Below are 20,561 nucleotides of genomic sequence, written 5' to 3' on the forward strand. Positions count from 1 at the left end.
AAACATCAATGTTTGTCTGCTCTTGCTTGTTTTTTTTCAAGTTCTTATTTAGTTATTACCCCCCCCCTCCCCCCCCCCCTCCCCCACTCCCACTCTCCCCAAACGATGTTGAATTTGCAAACGGAATTCTCGCTATGTGGACAACATTGTAAAGGAGGGAATGGGGTGTATGCATTTCTCTCTTAGGTGAGCTGTATGCTCACTAGAAAATTAAGGAGTCCTAAGACTTTTGGCCAAGATTGTAGTTCCTATTAGGTGTAAAACTACCCGTTGAGCGTGGTACTACCGTATTAAAATATTTAGAAATATAACATTGTGGTGTAACTTCAAATACATATTCAATCAATATTTCCAGAAGCTTAATCATGATGCCGTTATCATATGTACATACAATGATCAGTTATCAGCACATATTTTTACTTCGTATGTCCCAAGCAATGAATCATTTGGAAAGTTTATTCTTTTGTTCATAAATTTGTTTAGTATTCGCACATTTTATGCATCCTCTCCTTTCTTCTTTCCTTGCTTTCCGGCTAGCTTGTTTGTTTGTTTGTTTGTTTGTATATTGAATAATTTATTCTTTCACTTGAATCTGTGGGATAGCTTATTCGTTACTCGTTTCTAGTTACTTATCACAAATTCGATTCTGGCCAAAAAAAGAGGCTTTGCAAAACTAAATAAACATAACTGGAAACATATTTACTCTGGTGGCGGCTGGGATGACGAGGAACTCAATCTTTCTTGTTCCGAAAGACAAAACATAATAAATCTACATCATCTCTAGCATTGAGTAATTTTCTAGTTTCTCTAGATATCTCTTGTACCATCTCTCGCCGTGAGGATAAATAAAATTGTTACAATATAAACTAGCTCAAAAATGTTAAATTCATGGCGTCCAGCAAACACTGCCCTGTAAATATTCATTTGTGGAGGACCTGCAAAGGGCTTACAAGGCTTTTCTAAAACGTATTGTTTTTCTTATCATAACCTCTCTACACAACTGAGGCTTTTGCTACAGTAGAACGCTTATGCATATAGATGTGTGCTGTTTCTTCTAAAAAACTTGTATACGATTGTTGCTGAGATCAGATACAACAATGTATCCACTATTGGGCATGATCGCAACGCTCTCTGGGAACGATAGCTGTCCGTCTCCACTACCCTCGGATCCAGCCTCCTTGACGAACTTACCACTGGCGGCCAATATCTGCAAGCGGTGATTTCCCATGTCAGCAATCACAAGATTGCCGGCGATATCGATGGCTAGCCCACGGGGATGTGAAAACTGCCCTTCCCCTGTTCCCTGGCATCCGATTTGCCTCAGCGATTTCCCGTTTTTGTCGAACTCTTGGATACGGTGGTTTTTCGAGTCAGATACATATATATGGTCATCTTCCGGGTTGACGAGGAGGTAGCAGGGAGAGTTAAACTGCCCGGGGCGATCGCCGTAAGAACCAATTTTTGATACGAACTTTCCTTCGGGGGAGAAAATTTGAACCCGGTGATTCTCCATGTCAGCGACTAGAATATCGTTCTTCCGAGAGGTCGCAACTCCCCAGGGGGATTTGAAGAAACCGTTGCCAGTACCCTCGCGACCAAATTTGCCAATGAATGCACCATTCCGACTAAGGACCTGAATTCTGTTGTTACCATTGTCGCAAACAATGATTCTTCCTTTGTTATCAATGGCTACGTCTGTCGGGCAGTTAAACTCTCCCTTGCGTTCCCCGTGGGAACCAAACTGGGAAACATACTCTCCCCGTGGGCCAAAAATTTGGATTCGATGGTTGTAGCTATCGGCTACGTAGATGTAACTCTCGTTGTCGACTGCAACGCCGAACGGTGATTTGAACTCGCGTTTTTTGCTGCCGTACTGACCAAATCGATGGAGCGTCGGGCCGACGTCGGCGTATTCGCGGCGGTTGATGACGAGCACGGTGAAGGGGCTACCCATGATTGGCTTATCTTGAATGGAAACGGACACTTCATGTTTGCCATTCACCTCTGGCATGTAGAACACAGTGTAGGTGCCATCCCCTGTAATTGAGACGAGACAATTTAGATTTACATGACTGATCACTAACAACAGCGTTCTTTAAAAATTAATTTAATGTTACTGTTTTATGCAGTGTCTAACCCAACCGCGCTCATATTAGAAGTTATATCAAATCCGACAATTAAGAAATAACATAAACCTTACTTCTTCACGGTATGATTGTGGAGGCGCGGTGGCCTCATGGTTAGTGCGCTCGACTCTGGACCGAGCGGTCTGCGTTCGAGTCCTGGCCGGGGACACTGTGTTGTGTTCTTGGGCAAAACACTTTACGCACACAGTGCCCCTCTCCACCCAAGTGCATAAATGGGTACCGGCGAATTTAATGCTGGTGGTAACCCTGCGATGGACTAGCATCCAATCCAGGGGGGGGGGGGAGTAGAAATACTCTTAGTCGCTTCAACTAGAGAAACAAAGATGAGCACCAGCCTGATGATCCACTTGGCTCGCATGCAGATTCTACCTTTTACCTAACGGTATAATTTGCCAGATGTTAACAACGAAGAAGTTTTCTGCGTAATTACCTTCATCCTTGACTGTGGACCGCAAAGGTGTCCCATCAGGTTGCCTTATGTCAACTGTGACTCTATCTCCTCCTTTGTATCTCTGGCCATGTCGATCCTTAGTGGTCAGCCGGAAAGTTGTCTCCATTTTGACACGCGCAGTGTGAATTCCGTCTCCACTTGCGTATGAAATCGAGGCAAAAGTGCTGCTAGCCCGGATGCTGCCTAGAGACTCGGACACAGTCTTTGTTGAGGCGGGATCGTGAACGTATTGAATGGTGTCGTCTTCTTCAGGCTCGAATTGGACCTTCACATCATTCAAGATTTCCAAGCGTCCTTTCATCTGTAGAACTTCGACCTCGTTGCCAAACGTCAAGACGTTGTCAGCAAACTCGCAGCAGCCAGAAAGCTTTCCCAGCTCAAGCTCGATGCTGTCCTTTTGCAAGCCCAAGACTTTCTGCTTGCCGTCATGGATGTGATCTAGCTGCCTCAACAGCTCATTTTGTCCTTCGCGCAACGCCTCGATTCGATCTTCAGTGTTCTCGCTGATTTCCTTTGCGATGGCTTCTCTGCACTCCGTGAGCCTTTTTGACATTTCTTGAACTTGAGACAGCGTTTTCTTTAGTTCAGGCATCCGGGATTTGGCTTGTTCAAGCAGTTCTGCGATAGCGCCTCTCCTGGCCGGCAAAGCGTCCTTGGGATATACGTACTGGTGTTCCCGGTGCTCTAGGATCGTACACACTCGGCAAATGGCTTCGTCGCACGTGTTGCAAAAGTACTTGATGACATTTCTTGTGTGATACTTGCAGAACGACAAACTGTATTTATCCAGCTCTTGAGTCTCTTGGCTGTCATCTTCGCTGGTTGCAATGATTCTGTGGTCGAGTGTGGCATGGGCCCGCTTGTGCTCTGCCACGCAACTCGTGCACAAGTCCTTGTTGCAGTCCACGCATCTTGAAGTAGCAAAATCCGCTGTTTTCATGTTATCGCAGGCGTTGCACTTCTTGTTCTCGCGCATTTCTTTCTTCAGCTCTTCTGATTTCAAGTGAACCAGATCCAGCATTTGATTTACAAAGAAGTTAGGCATTAAGTGATCGATTCCTTGGTCCGGAAGTGGAGTTTTGGCGCGGCATGTGGGACAGATAATCGTTGAAGATGGATCGTTGTTGGCAATTCTATGCAAACACTGCGAACAGAACGTGTGAAGACATTGCAGGAATAGCGGCGTGGTCAAGCGATCCAGACAAATGGCGCACATCAATTGCTCGTTGATCTGTTCGATAACCTTGATGGCTGACGTCATGGTGCCTCGTTAAACCTGACAAACAGGATTGAAATTGGACAAATTAGTCATTGCACCGAAGATAAGGCCAAGCGATATGTTTTTAAATAAAAATATACCTAAATATGTTCCAGTCCGCTTACAGTATATGTTATTTCGCTTATCAACTGCTTCTATGATGTTTTCGAGATAGGTTTGCATGGTTGAGCGCTTGGAGAGGGGAGGTTTGCCCCCCGTCCACCGATTTCAAATTGCCCGAATAGTCTACCCTGATAAGCGATACTGATTGAGATGAGTATTAGTTTGAGCCAAGCATCAGAGTGTCTTGCTCGGCTCCGTTTATACTGAATCGTAAAGTTAGTCAGATTACTTAGTTAACGTAGTTTATTTAATGGCCGTCTTAAAACCACGGTAATTACCTCTGGCAATCACAATAAACGTAATTTTAGAAATAAACTAACGAGATCTCAAAAACACGGATTGGGAGCTAAATTAAACGATAGATCAGGTAACACAAGGTCCTTGAAAATTAGATGTTGAGGGACCAAAAGCCGACGCCATTTTCTTTTTTTTTTTTTTTCATTTGTTTGTTAGTTTCGTTGGTCACGCATGACTTTTTGATTGGCTGCTTAATTGGTTGATTGGTTGGATGACTTGACTGCTTGAGTCATTGATAGGTTGGTCTGCCGTCGGTTGGTTGGGTGTTCAGCTGGTCGATTGGTCGGTAAGTCAATCTGTCGGTCGACTGTTTGGTTGGCTGGTCATTGATCAGACTGACAGTTACTGGGCTCAGAGACCGAACAGTTGGTTGGTTGGTTTCAGAGACTTGTAACGCAGTGTTGTGGACGATGAACAGTGCTCTGCTCTTCTCTTTGGGTCGACAAATTTAAAGATACACTGTATAATTAAGTATAGTTGATAATATCACTGACCTTTGTCCAACTTTATATCTAGGCCCTAAGCATTAAGCAAGCTTCGATAAACTTAATTTTATTTAATGAATGGAAGGACTGATAATTGATGTGACTTTAAGCGCAAATCTATTTTAAATAACATGTAAAGCACCTTATAATTACTTCGGCTTTTCTCCGTCTCGCGTTATTAACACACGGAAAGAAATCGCTTCGTTGTATCACTCTCTATTAAGCCGAAAATTTTGCTTTGTTTTATTGCATTTAAGTTGGAAGCATCAATTTTTGGTACTCGTTATCTCATTCTACACTGAAGAGTTGATGTTTGATCAGGCAATATTCTTCTTGATAATTTTGTCATTCCAGAAATATGTTGATATTGTAAGCCCGAAAACTGAAGTTAATTGTGATATCAATCGTTCTTTGCTATGAGATCGGACTGGATGGGCGAGATGAAACTGTCGGCTAAATGTGGCACATTAAAAGCTGGTTTTCACTGGCGAATAAGCATAAGGTGCTGTTAGGTAGGGCCTTTTGTTTGGACACTGTTCGAACAAAAGGCGCTAATTTTCAACCTCTTACTGTTTTAGCCTTATGTCGGCTTATGCTGTAACTGACGTGCTTGTCAAAACCAGCCTTAAATTTGCTTGTTGCCAGTTTTGACTCTATCACTCCTTAATTACATTCTTTATAAATGCAGTAGTCCCATGGACAGTTGAAGAAATGAGCTCATTCAATTAATGAACTAGTCTTTCGCGGTGTTTAATTTAATGTTAATCCGTCCCTCCCTATTCCCTGTTAGTTCAAAAAACGTAAGACACTGTGAAGTTTTCCTGCAGAGAAAATGGTCGAACGGTCGGGCAACTTTTACTCCCTAGTTGAAAAGCGCTATTCGTATTGTTTTTGGAATTATTGCTTTCATGTCCAAAATAATCATAGAAGTGATTAAGTTACCTGTTTCGATAAAATATGCACGGGACAAAACCTATCGAAACCCGATTTACCCATGAAAAAAGATAAAGATGAAATTTATACTACTTGACAGTAGTTCCAGAAGCTGTGATGAAAACGTAGTTTGTTCTTCTAAAGAGAAATATTCCGACTTTAAGCAAAGCTTGTGACCAGCTGCCGTAGTTTGTATCAGCTTTAGTTTAAATCGCACTAAAAAAAGAAATCAAAACTCACAAAGTCAAATTGAAATCATGGCTTTTTTTCTTCAGAACTAATCTTTGAGTTCGCGGGGTTTTTTCGATCTAATATCGATTTGAAATACTTGTCAAGCGGAAAAACATTTTTGGATCAACTGATGTAAACTGAAGTACCAGTTTTAAATTTCCTTTTTGTTCGCGAGTAAAATAATCAATTGACTTTGGCTCGCAAAAGTCATAAACCACCGTCATTAATAATCTTAAAGAGTCCGAACATATCTTGGTATCTTATGATTTGTGGAAGTTGAAAATGATTTATTTTCACGGATCACTTGGGAAGCGAACCCTCCTCCTGGCGACTTTCAGTTATTTCAAAAATAATTCGCGTTCCTAAGTGTAGAGATGATTCGAGCTTTATATTTACACGAAGCGAACGATACTGAAGAAGTTTGAAGTTACCTCAATCTGTCCTTATTTTTCCAGTGTTGGCGTATTCCAATACGTCCGCGGACGAATTCATTCAAGCTACTTTAGGATTGTTTCACGCCGCTGAGAAGGAAAAATATATCATCCTTTGTTCTTGGGTGATTTCATTACGATGCAGTGATCTGGCATTCTTACGTAAAAACCCGTTGACCTGTGCTCCGGTATTTGACTGCTCGTTGACCAATCAGTGGAGGGAATAGTTTTGTTGATTTAGGGACCATCTGAAGTTTGACGGGTTAATAAGCAGGTTGAAAATATTTCACTGCATCTTCAAGTTATTGGCGTTTCTGTGCCTTTATGGGATTTGTGAATCGCTTTGATAACGTGTGAATTACTAAATGCAACAAAATATCTATAAAATGAACTAAATATTGTTAAATATCCACGATTCGTCATATCGAGATCAGCGAAGAATAATCGAAAATTGAATTTGTCTCTGGAAATCACCACTGGATTGTTTACCAGGATTGAGGGATATGTTTTTATTTGCACAGCTTTTAGCCGGAATAAGGACCAAACATATTGGAAGTTCTTTGCTTTGAATTTTAGGGACGCTTTTAGTCCAAAATAAACAAACCATTACGCAGTTAGACAATCTGTTGCATAGGAAATACGTAACACGCTCTAAATGTGTTCAGTACAATGATTATCTTGTGACATCTGCTGTTATTTGAAAATGTTCATGGGGAACTCGATCTCACGGCCTTAAACCAAGAAACCCGACGTTTGTAGTCTCCATACATACTAACTGATTTATACAATGTAATTTCGTCCCATACTTCTCTCGCACTGACTTTTCCATAACTGTTTAGTGCTTTGGGTTCTTATACCCTGCACTGATTTGTTGACTCAGTTTAAGGTTCTTAGTCTCTAAGAGAGATAAGCAGGAGGCAAAACCGGCCGTATCATTGAGATGAAAAAACATACCACGAGTTTTTCCGCCAGGGCCCGTGGAGGGTACACACAGCGGGGGGTGGGGGGCGCAGAATATAACGTTTGTATAAGAATCCGGTGACAAATGAAGCTTATGAAACATTCTAACGGTCCTAACGCCAATCCGTATACTTGAAGGAGCTCAGTCACGATATTTTGAGTCATTTTTTTTTTTTTACAAAATACGGCTTTCAACTAAAGGGAACCTGAAAATATAAATAGCAGTTAACTAAGATGCAGAAGCACCAAAGACTAATAATAAACCATGAATGAACAAGGATGGTGAAGTATGGAGAAAATTGACACGGATTACAAACGACGAACTTGAACAATTTATGATAAACTTTTCAAGATGCGGAAACCGTGACGAAGCTCCTTTAACCGGATGAGCCGAGATGTGTGACGTACAGTGACATAGCCAATTCCTCAATTCCACATTAGATCCATCCTTGAGTTTACACTAGTCCTGACTAGAACCCAGTCAACAAAAGTTCACTTTTTCGACCACGGTTCTGCAGCGAGGTGCGCGGGATTTTGTGTTACGAAGCGCACTACTTAGATGACGACATGATGGCCAAAATTGCCGGACTATTTTCTTATGACTACAAAAATAAATGCGCACTGGGTTTGAGTGAGACATTTGTCTGAAAATTATCCCCGCACTCTGAATCGTGCTTCGTACAGATGAATGTATATACTGAATACAGACTCTAATCGCGCATGTACCATGTGTACGCCTCCCATCAAATCTACCCTAGTTATGTTCAGAGAAATCATTCTGCTCTTGGGTGCAGAGAGTGTAGTCTGAGACGCCAAACCCATGAGTTATGAAATTCTGACAAGCTACATAGAGTGTGGATATTCCAGAAAACAAATTTTACGAAAATTGTGCGACGCACACTGACTGCAACGTACCTATTCAACATTAAATAGGGGACAAATCACAAACCCGTTTCGTTGACTGACGAAAATAAGGGGACTGATTTTTCTAGTTCTGCTGGTGTGACTAAATAAATTCCCCAACTCTCTCAACTGATAGTGTATTTAAGTCTTATATGACATTGTTTTTAGTGTAGCAATGATAAAGAAATGAAGGGCATTTTTTCTCTTTGACAGTTCAGCCGACGCCTGGGTTCACGCCTTACGCTATGAATTAAAATCATTCACGAGAATGCACATATATATATATGGGTAATATACACTCTAAACACAACTGAAACTCAAAAGGTCCAAAAGAACAATCTTAGCATCTCAAATTGAGTTTTCTTCAGTTGATTTTGGGATATGAGATTCAGCCATAACTAAAAATAATAACTATGATCATTAGCAAAAGCAACTCTAAAGGACTTGAAAACCCCGTTGACTATTAGCAAAAAAAACGTATAGAACAACAAATAGCTGAGCACATGTGAGCTCAAGTCTAAACTGATAATTTTCACTAATAATGTGTTCAACAATGAACGACGAAAAGTTAAAATGCCAGCGATTTTGGGATAAAGATACAAACTGACATGATCAACTGTTAACAAAGACTGTTCCAGTCTCTGTTTTAGTAAAGCGAAGCGGGATATTGTAAAGAAACTGCATCTACAATGTCGTGGTTTAGTTTGCGGATCTTCCCAGGCGATATGCTCTTCGTTTAAGCCTCCTTTCTGTCACACACGAGTTGCTTCAAGTTTAGGTGATGTGCTTTATACAAAACATCTTTACTTCCCCTTTTAGCGGGCCATACGACAGTACGCTGTTTTGATTCATCCGTGCAGTAACACTGTGCCTTTGACGATTTGTAGCTGCATCCATGCCCTTTCAATGAGTTGTCGTCCCTGTTGACGTGAGCGTTCTTCTTTGTCTTCCCAGTGTCCAGTGTCACTTTCTCGTACTTAATGCACGAGGTACCATAGCAACGGCATCGACTAAATGCCTTGACGTGACAATCGTCATTTCTATGACAGCCTTCTGGCGCCAGAGAACACTCGTACTGGGGTGAGGTAGGGGAAGAACCCTTCACCAAGTTGAACATCTGCAAATCTTGTCCACCATTTGTCTGATAGTTGCAGCCATAATTGAGAAACCCGAGGTAGTAGGACTCGAGATTGACAGCTCTGATGAAGTTATCGTTATCTTTACCTACATAAAGAAACAAGAGGATATCCCAGGTTGCGGTTAACGTATACTGGATTGCAGCGTTAGTGGCGTTGGCTTCATTCATGAATTTTTCAATCAGGTCGGCTGTGCGGTTCTTGATGAGTTCGTTTCGGGTTTCAGTGGTCCCTCCTTTAATGACAAGCTCGCCCCTCATGTTCATCTTTGACACTCGCGATGCTTCACTTTTGTCAATATCGGAACACATCGAGACTCCAAACGCCGATGATATACCCAGGGACATGCAGCTTTTGACCTGGAAATCTCGTTCAGTGTAGGAATCGGAAGTCTCAGCAAATGCCATTTGATTGATCATCGATCCTACCGAAATAGACGTGAAAACATGGGAGCCGTATTTCTTAAGGAAGATATCATACTCTTTCCAATCCGAGTCCATCCACGGCTGTGGAATGTTGACTGGCAGTGATTGAAAACTATCCAGAAACTTTTCGTCAAAATCTTTTCCATAATTCAGGCAGTCTTTGTTCAATATTTCTTGACGATAGGATGCGACAAAATAAAGTGAATTACCAGTCACTCTCCGGTCACTTCCACCGACGTTTTCTGATGCTTGATCAAGTGTTTGGCTCAAGGAAAAGTCAGTCTGTAGAGAGCTTTCCAGACCTGAGGAGGTGGTCATGGAAGAGTAGAATTCTTCGGTGTTTTTGTAAAACTTGAATCCCCTGCTCGAGACGTCCTGTTTAGCTGTAATAGTACATTGCGGCACAGCTGAAGAACGCAGTACCTGTCGGAAATTAAAACATTACGCTCAACTTTGATGATCCTAAAAGAGTCTTAGCTTGAATCTTCCGAGATTCAAGACGATAGCATTTCAGACCCAGTTAAGGATCGGTTACAGTAGCATCATCAGAAATTCTGAAATTCAGCTGAAGAATATACTGTATGAGAGATATAATTCGCAAAAACTGAAAAAAAATCAAAATTTGGCGAAAATATGTCAATAATGGGCATAGAACACAAATGAATATCTGAAAGATCATACATTTCATAGAACAGGTCTGTAAGCATACCAGTCATTTCTGTATTTCGACTAGTTCGCGGTTCTTTTCAAAATCTTCCGTCAAAATATGAATATTCCGTCCGTAACGATTTTTTTTGGACGGCCTAGCCCTCAGTATTTTCGGCCTACTCTCTGGATGAAGATGTTTTCGAAAAAAAAACACAAGTTTTGCCGCCCAAGTCGGCGGTGGGTTATGGGCATTTGCATGCATTCAATGAACACGCTGTATGTTCAGCAAATTCTATCGTTATTTTACAAACAATTACTTCAGACCAAATATTACAACATACAGTTGGATTTCGGTATAATTTTCAACAGATAACAGCTGGTTAGTGATATGCTGCTATTCTGGTTTTCCTGGCTTAAGTACAGGTTCATTAAACTTGATTTGGTCACAGTAGGAAAATTTTGCTTTCATTTTAGTCGTGTACGTGATAGCGTAGTTGATTGCGTCAATGTCAACCCCAGCGCGCGTGTGGCGCTTAGACCATGGCTTGCGTAATGCGCAGAACGTGTGTGCACTAACAAAAGTAGGCACCGTCCTTAAGGTAATTCCTCTGAAATAAAAGTGACAATAGATTTTTGTTCAAACTTTGTCCACTGAATATTTGTCATATGATAACTTCAATTTTGAAATAAAAAAGGGGGGTGCCCATGCTCATTAAGGGGCAGTGAGGCATTGAAAATGCCCCATTTTGGCATTATTTAATGCTTATTATAAGAACGCATTCCCAGTAATTGTAACATCTTTGTAAGCCCGGACTCATAAGAACACGCATTAAACTACAGTCAATACATTGTGTCGAACACAAATAAACGTTTAAGTTTGATTCAGACAGAAAGCCAAATCCTTGATTAAAAATTTGAACCAAATTTCTTGACGTGGTTACCGACTGCAAAATAGAAAAGACCACAGTGTATCTGCTATTTTTCTTATTTATTTAATTTTCAGCAATAGAAATTAGATTAGTCTTTTCTCACGCAAAGCTTATGATTAGTTGATTACAACGACTGGAAAAAAAAATTGGGGTGCCCATGCTCGTTGGTGAGCTAGAGCCATTTTTCAACTGACAGAGCTCAATATCAAGGCAAATCCGTCATGTTTTCAATATGCGCGTGCACAAGCGCGCGCTAATGACGCCATAAATTACGCGCAGTAAGGATGCACAATGCAAATGTGAGGAATGACCTTTTACACAGTTTTCGCGCGCGCTTTTGCTGATGCAATTCAGCGCGTGCACAAGGATTGCAAAAAACAAACATGCCGTCAATAGAACGATCATTTTATTTACTCAACACCCGTACAATCTAAACAACAATGATTTAGATAAACATATATAGGCAAAAACTAACGATAGACAAATCCGACGTTTCGGCCACATCTTGGCGCCATTGTCAAGGGAAACTAATTAAATATGCGATTTCAAGAGTAACTAAGAGTTCAGAGTTACTAATTTGCATAAGTTAGACAAAGACTTTAATAGCGCGAACTCAGTCTGATTGTACATTTAAACACGGTCGTAATTGTTTAATGAGTAACATCTCATTAATGAGACAATCAAACTTGTTGTGGCATTTTTTCAACACGCTAAACTACGACCGTGTTTAAATGTACAATCAGACTCAGTTCGCGCTAAAGTCTTTGTCTAACTTATGCAAATTAGTAACTCTGAACTCTTGGTTACTCTTGAAATCGCATATTTAATTAGTTTCCCTTGACAATGGCGCCAAGATATCGCCGAAACGTCGGATTTGTCTATCGTTAGTTTTTGCCTGTATATGTTTACCCGTACTATCTGTGCTATTTTTCTCTATAATTAAACGCAGTGTATTAATGGCTTTAGCCTTTTATCACAAAGATATGTTAGAAAAGGTAACGATGCAAAGAACCCAGCAATTCTCAGCTTTTTCTTTGTTACCGAAAGAACCCAGTTAAATGCAGCGCATGCGTAGTTAGTCAAAAAATTGCGATTGAAAAATTGCACTCTCGGAAATACGCCTATTTCTCGAGAACCACTCATTAGAATTTCACGAAATTTGGTAGGAAAATACTTAGGAAATAAGTAACTGGAGTATTGAAAATAATTGAACTTTAACAGAGGATATTCTAGATATTCCAGTGAACCTTCAACAGGGGATAATTAAAGATCTCTCTGTTAAATTATTAGCAAAATGGTGTTTACTTGTGAGGATCGTTACAAGTTTGTTGCATACAAATTATCAAGAAAATCTAATGACTAGATTTTCTACAAATAAACAAAACCAATTTTAAAGGCCTTTTTGTTTTTATTCATGTTGCCATGGCAACGGCACCCACGTCAGCTTAACCATCGAAAAACCAAAGTTTGTGTTATTTGCTTGCTTGCTGCCATTTTTGGCGACCGAGAGATCAAGGGTTTTAGAGAAAAAGGTGAATGAAACACAGGTATCAAAAACTGTGTCCAGCCACCTTAAATGATGATCCTATAAAAGAGTCTTCGATCAGAAATTTAGCTTGAAAGATCTTCCGAGATTCAAGGCGATAGCATTTCAGAGTTACTGTGCCTTTCAATAACATGCAGACTCTAAAATTCAAAGCTCAACGGACAAGTGCGTTTTTCGCTACCCTCAATCAAGTGTTCGGCGGCTCCTTCCAGCTTCCGACTTCTACCGAGCGCGCGGTAATCAAATCGTTGAGCACAGTTCAGACAACGAAACAGTGCTCGGCTATGGGCGGCCGTCACCACCAAAAATACAAGATTATTAAACGGCACAGACCAAACATAAATGGTTTAGTGATGGTTTGCGAAATGGAATAAATGATTGACAAATGATACTGTCTAAATACAAATAGTTAGGTGTTCTCGTGTTAAACGGTCTACTGAAACAGTAAATGATTTAGACAATTTAGAAATGGTTCAGTCACCGATATCAAAATGGAGCAAACTAATAAGGATCAGTTTATTTAAATGAGAATCCATCTGACTACCAGACAGTCTAAACCGCCGGTATAGTCTATATCGTGGATTCTATGACACGTCCGGCTGCAACGCAGGCTAGTTATTGAAAGATGCAGTGACTATAGTAGCATCATCAGAAATGCTGAAATTCACCTGAAGAATATACTGAATGATAAGTGATATTATTCGCAAAAACTGAAAAAAGAAATCAAAATTTGACGAAAATGTGTCAATAATGGGCATAGAACAGGTCTGTAAGCCTATCAATCATTTCTGCATTTCAACCAGTTCGCGGTTCTTTTCAAAATCTTCCGTCGAAATATGAATATTCCGTCCGTAACGATTTTTTTTGGACGGCCTAGCCCTCAGTGTTTTCGGCCGAACCTAGTAACGATATGTTGACATATGTTGACATGATTGATCATCGCAGTTATGCACACAACTTAAAGCCTGAAAAAAATTCAGGCCTGGACGGGATTCGAACCCATGACCTCTGCGATACCGGTGCAGTGTGAATTTTTTTCAGGCTTTAATTTCACAACTTCTGAAGTTGTGTGCATAACTGCAACGATCAATCATGTCTTCATGATATTTCATACATTCACTTGAACAAGCTGTATGTTCAGCAAATTTTATCGTTATTTTACAAACAATTACTTCAGACCAAATATTACAACATACCTGAGATCCACTTTCGCGCAAGTTTCCAAGCAAGTCAAACTGAGGAAGATACACTCCCCTTCCCAGCGGGTTAAAATCTTCCGCGGCAACCGCAAAAGTACCGATGTGAAAAAAGGACAACGCCAACAAGAAAATCATCCTCCTAAATACTCTGCTCGTTCAACGGCAAGTGGAATTCAAGAGTGTCTTATCAGTGTGGTTTCGTTGTTTATTGATAGTTGACCTCTTCTCGCTTAGATAAGATGTTGCATTGTTTTGGAGTGACACGTAGACATAAGAAAACACACAGACGATTAAATTACCTGTTGTCTCAAAAGGAACTCATGATACTTTGCTGCGTCAAACTAAATCTCTTGCCAAAAATATTTTCACGAAGTCAGGTTTCAGGACGGGGGAGACACCCTCTGCTGGGTTTAGGGAATATGTACTGAATAGGGTAATACACGGGGAAAACTGAGCCACGTACAAAATTGTATTCTGGTGAATTTTATAACAATGCTCTTTAAAATGTCTAACGAACAACTCTGTTATTATTACACGGCAATTTCGCCCACCAAAAGATTTTAGGGTTCCAGAGAGAGTCGTTTTCAAATTATATTTCCTAAAAACGCTTCCCTCCCTCCCCCCCCCCCCCCCCCCGCCCCGCCCCACTAGGATCTTACGTGCAGAAATTTGGCAGCAATCGTATATATGGCTTCAAAGCAGGATAAGGCTGATCAGATACACGTCAAGGCAATAGGTGATATTGTTTTAGAGATTTATACCTTACGATACACGTAAGGTTTCCTTAGCTTTGTTGATTAAAAGGTTGCAATGACAGAGTCGTTGTCTGATCTAAAGGAATCATCTCATCAAATCAGTAAAGACAGTAAACCAGCCGTTAAAACTTAAAACAATTAGTACACTTCCATTAAACAGCTATTGTCGCAGGATCATGTCGACAAAGTTTAGTGGGTTTATTCTTGCAACTATACTTCCAAGATGGATTTCCCACTCTCCTCATCCCCGCCCGCCCCCCCCCCCCCCCCTCGATCTTCCGTGATTACTTACGTGCAGAAATTTTGCAACAATCGTGTATATGACTAAATAGGCTAAGGCAGGATAAGGCTGATCGGATACACGTGAAGGCAATAAAGAAGAATTTAACATCAAAGTTTTGCCACATGAATCCAAGCGGATGTTTTCCAAGGGAAATCGTTTCTCAAGAAAATTGTTTTAATTAGCAGTCTAATGGACATTGAAAAATCCATAGGTGACCTGCTTTCTTCTACAGATTTATGCCTTGCGGTACTCGTAAAGTTTCCTTAGCTTCGGTGACAAGACAAGCAACGTCTGTTTGTATTGTACAGTGGAACCTCGATTTAACGAAGTCGCTGGGGACCGGCCAAATTTGTTCGTTAAATCGAGGGTTCGTTATATCGAAAACCTCGATATAACGAAATTGAGGGGAAACGACCAAAATGGTCGTTATATCGAGGTCATAGTTAATGATTGATTTGTAACACAGATGACTTCTGTCACGCAATTCAATGCAATTTTCGTCACCCAGAAGTGTCGCGTTTTGAGATGCAATTGATTAAGCATGGTGGCTTAATTATTTTCACTTTTGAGCAGACGCGCAGCTTTTGTTTACAAAAGAGCGACACTTTCTCTGAGAGTAGCGATTTAAAAATGTTGCAGCATAGAAGTTATACAGAAAATTGTCTATGTAAACAAGGAAACATTGTAATTCGTTATATCGAGGTAGATTTTACGTTTGGGCTTCCGGATTATGTTCGTTATATCGAAGAATTCGTTATATCGAGGTTCGTTATATCGAGGTTCTATTCCATACATTTTACTGTAACTTTGGCCGGGACATAGAATATCGTTCGTTGTATCGAGGACTTCGTTAAATAGAGGTTCGTTAAATCGAGGTTCCACTGTAATTTACAAAAATATATAGATTAATACATAAATTAGAAATCCACACAGTAGCTGGTCATTCAAAATAACTATAGAGCTAAATTGCTTGGTTGACTACCGTTTATTGACTGATATAAAGATCTATAAAGGTTGTAATGACTGAGACGTTGTCTGGTCAAAAGGGAACATCAAGCCGTTAAAATAAGTAAAAAAAAAAAACCGAAGTATAACCTGTGTCTCAAAACGAACTTACGCAACATTATAAGTTTGCCTAAGCCATCCGCCACTTCTTACGGGATCAACTCCTTTACAAAACATGTACACGTTTACATTCTGCGTAGCCTCATTTTGATGTTAAAGTTTGTAAACGAAATGGCGATCAATGGGTCTGGTTTCGTTATGGCAGTCAGGGCTAAAGGAAACCCGCAAAATTACCCAAAATTGGTAAAGGATTGCACAGAGACGGCTTCGTCGTCATCTTCGACGCAGACGTCTCGTTTCCTCCTTGTTTTTTTCCGTTTTTTACTTTTCACGCATTTACCTGTTCGTCGTGTTTGGACCAAACCAAGGTCGCAGTTGTTTTGGGAAGAGACGTGCCTGGGTTGGAATGAACGAGACTGGGTGAAAAACTTCCGGATGTCCAAAGAATGGAAGGCCAAATAGTGCAAAATTCAAGAAACAAAATTGGCTGCACGTTCAACAAATTTGCTATCAAGGTCAAGAGAGATTTCAATCCAAATCACTTTCAACCGATTTTCTCTGAAGGTCAACATGTCAACAAAATAACGTCATCACTTTCAAAAACTTTCCTTTCAATGGCAAGAGATATTTGGGTCAAGCTCGAGAGATTACTGAAGCCTACATTCAACGAAAAAAGTTCTCTCAATTTCAAGCTTCGTTCCATATATTTTCGCTTTGTTGACTTTGGCAAATGGGTCAGTTGTTGACAACTTTCGTTTTTTCGTGCCAGCTTTGCATACTGTCAATACTGGCCTCTGATCTTCCGAAGTTGTTTCCGAAAAGGAACCCTAAATATAGAGATCCAAGTCGGAAATAAATAATGTTAGCAGCTGCTTTAGGTTTTACTTATCTCAATAAATGATTCCATCCATCTTGGAAGTATAGTTGCAAAAATAAACCCACTAAACTTTGTCGACATGATCCTGCGACAATAGCTCTTTCATAGAAGTGCACTAAGTGTTTTAAGTTTTAACGGCTGGTTTACTGTCTTTACTGATTTGATGAGATGATTCTTTTAGATCAGACAACTACTCTGTCATTTCAGCCTTTTATCAACAAAACTAAGGAAACCTTACGTGTATCGTAAGGTATAAATCTCTAAGACAATATCACCTATTGCCTTGACGTGTATCTGATCAGCCTTATCCTGCTTTGAAGCCATATATACGATTGCTGCCAAATTTCTGCATGTAAGATTCTAGGGGAAGAGGCGTTTTAAGAACATATTATTTGAAAACGACTCTCTCTGGAACCCTAAAATCTTTTGGTGGGCGAAATTGCCATGCAATAACAACAGAGTTGTTCGATAGACATCTTAAAGAGCATTGTTATAAAAGGCACCAGAATACAATTTTGAGTGTGGCTCAATGTGCCCCGCGCACTATACCCTATTGGTATAATGAAAGCCCAAAACCCTGCAGAGAGTGTCTCCCCTGCCCCGAACCTGACGTCGTGAAAATATTTTTGGCAAGAGATTTAGTTTGACGCAGCAAAGCAAAAGTTCGTTTTGAGACTTACGTCTAAGTGTCGCTCAAAAACAATGCAACATCTCTTCTAAGCGAGAAGAGGGCAACTACAAATAAATAGCGAAACCACGCCGATAGGACACTCTTGGATTCGACTGCACGTACGCAAGGCGTTTGACCTTTAGCTCCAGTTGAAGGAGCAGAACATTTAGGAGGATGATTTTCCTGTTTGCGTTGTCCTTTATTAATCTCGGTACTTTTGCGGGGGGAGATTTTAGCCCTCTTGGAAGGGGATTGTATCTTCCTACATAGAAACTTGTGGGTGACATACCCAGGAGTGGATATCAGGTATACAGAAATGTTTGGCCTAGAGTAATTACATTGCTGGTAAAGATACTAACTGCCTATAAGTCGGTAAACTTTCAGCTGAAGCTGTGCGTCTTTGAAACGCCCGCAAATGCTTGCATAAGCAACTAGGGTTTTTTGTGACAAAATATGACTTACAAGTTTTTATTGACCCTGTTTTGAAGGATCGTCGAAGAAAATGTTGAAACGAAAGGAAGTGTTCTGCAGAGTATTGTACGTTGAAAAAGCAACTCATTGCATGGGTGTTGAGTTTTCTTACGTTTAATTTCTTTGATAGGCCTGCATCACATCTTACTGCATCTTGCTCATCTGGAGAGTCCTGCCTCAATTCCAGTCCTTAAACTCATCCTGAAATCCTTATTACTGATCTGCAATCCACGGTTTTGTCCTTGCCTCTGATGTCCCAAATCCATAGAAAGAAGTCTTTTATTGCTTTTCCTGTTTATCGGTCTTTTATGGAATATCATCTATTTTCACGTTTTTTTTTTCTACAGATTTTGGATCCTTCCGTTTTGCAGAGGTGTATCATAGAAAACCCAAAGCTCGTCTCGATTCGGAGATTCCGTTACTACAAAGACACGAATGCCGCCTATTCGTCCCTGGCGACCACAGCAGGTCTGGAAAGTTCTCTTAAGACAGGCTTTTCACTGGGCTTATCACTCGAGTATGCATCAAAAGGGCTCTCCGAGTTCGTCCATTCTGTGACTGGAAATTCACTCCTGATCCAGGCATCTTACAGTCAAGATATGTTAAACGAAGCATGCCTGCTGGATGAAAAGAATTTTGACGGAAACTTTTTAGAACAATTTCGAAAACTGCCTGTTAAAATTCAGGATCCCTGGTATTCCAATGCCTGGAAGCACTATGATGTATTCCTCAACACTTATGGCTCTCATGTTGTGTCGTCTGCGTTACTGGGATCGAGCATCAACCAAATGGTATTTGCTGAGACCGACGATTCCTATAAGGAGAGAGATTTCAAGGTTGAAAGCTTCTTGGCCTTGGCGTGACCGACAAATGTCACAGAGCTTGGTGTTTCAGTGTGTTCTGGTATTCATGAAAGTGAAATATCCCGGGTGTCTGAAATGTCCATGAATGGCAATCTGGTTGTTCGAGGAGGGACCCCTGAAACCTAGAAACGAGCTTATTAAGCACCGCACTGCAGATCTGATGGAAAAATTTCTGAATGAAGCCAAAGAAACCAAGTCTGCAATTCAGTACACCTTGACGTCACTTTGGAGCATTCTGCAAACCCTGTATGTCGGACAACATACTGAAAACTTCATCAGAGCTGTCAATCTCGAGTACTAATACCTCGGGTTTCTCAACTATGGCTGCGACTATAGGCCTGGTGGCGGACAAGATTTGCAGATGTTCAACTTTGCCAAGAGTTCTTCCCCCACCTCACCGCAGTACGAGTGTTCTCTGGCGCCAGAAGGCTGTCACAGTGACAAAGACTGCCACCGTAAGGCAGTGGCCTGGTGCTCATGTAGAGGTCCATCGTGCGTCACGTACACGGACATCAAACTGGACTATAACTGTAATGGGAAAACGACAGCGGTCATCAACACCGAGACTGACTGGGAATGGCATGGCTGCGAGATCTCGCATGTTCGTTGCTACTGCAAGAACCCGTCGGAGGAGCGTACAACGGTATGGAAACTAGACAACAAGCGCGCTTTGTTCCGAGCCCATTACTTAAGCTTGAACCCGAACATCTCCAAAGGAACAGTCGAGCTATAGCTTTAATAAAAAAACAACCGGCAAAGAAAGAAAATGGCAAGACTGTTTTAAAACTGGAAATTGTAGAATAGTGTTTTTTTTCGATCTTTTTCGCTTTTTGCTGTACACCTGTAATGTAGCAATCGTTAGGTACTTAGACTAAAACTGGCTTCGCGTTTTTGTAATTTTTAGCACGTGCAGTTCTCATCAAAAGCATATTTGTCATATATGTTTCATGATATGGGTATATAAGAACAAAATGTACCGAGCATTGTTAATTTGACATCAAGATCTTGAGCCAGGTAGATCATCCGCTTCGGTGACTTTGTATTTTGTATTTTCATTTTAAAAGGCGGCAAGGCTTGCCGAACAGTTACGTATAGCCCCTTAGACAAATAAAACCCCTAGGCTTTTCATTATCAGGTTTAACTGTTTGTGTTTGGTCTCGTTTCGAATAGTTTCTTTTAGAATAAACCAAAAAAAAGTACGTGCTGCTCACCTAGTTCCTAGACGTTTCTAGGATGTTCAAAGCCAAAATGGCATTACCATTAAAGGGTAATGGAGCGGGACAGTGGGGGACTGAGCGTCAGACCCTCAACGGGACATCCCGTTCATCTCCGAATACGATGTTTCAAAAGATTCAAACACCTTGAGTTGTGGTTCTTCAGTCTGGGTGAGGATATTTTTTTACAAGTTCCTTCCTTTTCTTTTCAATGACAGTTAAGAACTTTTAACACATAAAAAATCAGAAATTTGAAGCATT

At 40.7% G+C, this 20,561-nt stretch overlaps 2 protein-coding genes, 1 long non-coding RNA gene and 1 pseudogene across 3 annotated transcripts; 2 read left to right on the forward strand and 2 right to left on the reverse strand.

Annotated features, from left to right (window-relative positions):
- Nucleotides 1–438: 438 nt before the first annotated feature.
- On the reverse strand, nucleotides 439–7,499 carry LOC110065995 (E3 ubiquitin-protein ligase TRIM71-like). The gene is made up of 3 exons (XM_020773181.2): nucleotides 6,357–7,499; nucleotides 2,578–3,874; nucleotides 439–2,037 (listed from the first exon to the last, which is right to left on the reverse strand). The coding sequence occupies exons 2-3, from the start codon at nucleotides 3,857–3,859 to the stop codon at nucleotides 1,055–1,057; spliced, it is 2,265 nt and encodes a 754-aa protein (XP_020628840.2). The 5' UTR covers nucleotides 3,860–3,874; nucleotides 6,357–7,499; the 3' UTR covers nucleotides 439–1,054.
- Nucleotides 7,500–8,340: 841 nt separating this feature from the next.
- Nucleotides 8,341–14,319, reverse strand: LOC110066040 (DELTA-alicitoxin-Pse2b-like). The gene is made up of 2 exons (XM_020773242.2): nucleotides 14,100–14,319; nucleotides 8,341–10,203 (listed from the first exon to the last, which is right to left on the reverse strand). The coding sequence occupies exons 1-2, from the start codon at nucleotides 14,235–14,237 to the stop codon at nucleotides 8,956–8,958; spliced, it is 1,386 nt and encodes a 461-aa protein (XP_020628901.1). The 5' UTR covers nucleotides 14,238–14,319; the 3' UTR covers nucleotides 8,341–8,955.
- An 857-nt stretch (nucleotides 14,320–15,176) lies between these two features.
- Nucleotides 15,177–16,037, forward strand: LOC149108520 (uncharacterized). The gene is made up of 2 exons (XR_016208878.1): nucleotides 15,177–15,872; nucleotides 15,905–16,037. It is a non-coding gene; the product is annotated as an uncharacterized LOC149108520 (long non-coding RNA).
- A 1,880-nt stretch (nucleotides 16,038–17,917) lies between these two features.
- Nucleotides 17,918–20,285, forward strand: LOC110066006 (DELTA-thalatoxin-Avl2a-like; annotated as a pseudogene).
- The last annotated feature ends 276 nt before the right edge of the window (nucleotides 20,286–20,561 follow it).

The sequence above is a fragment of the Orbicella faveolata genome, unplaced genomic scaffold (genome assembly GCF_042242905.1).
Source record: "Orbicella faveolata isolate gen_17 unplaced genomic scaffold, um_ofav_v1 contig_26, whole genome shotgun sequence".
Lineage (NCBI taxonomy): Eukaryota > Metazoa > Cnidaria > Anthozoa > Scleractinia > Merulinidae > Orbicella > Orbicella faveolata.

Excerpts from the sequence above, each read along its gene's own strand:
- LOC110066040 (XM_020773242.2), bottom strand. The coding sequence starts at position 14,237 with ATGATTTTCTTGTTGGCGTTGTCCTTTTTTCACATCGGTACTTTTGCG. Across the intron at positions 10,204-14,099 it reads TGCGCGAAAGTGGATCTCAG|GTACTGCGTTCTTCAGCTGT; the intron begins GTATGTTGTAAT and ends AATTTCCGACAG.
- LOC110065995 (XM_020773181.2), bottom strand. The coding sequence starts at position 3,859 with ATGACGTCAGCCATCAAGGTTATCGAACAGATCAACGAGCAATTGATG. Across the intron at positions 2,038-2,577 it reads GTCCACAGTCAAGGATGAAG|GGGATGGCACCTACACTGTG; the intron begins GTAATTACGCAG and ends TCTCAATTACAG.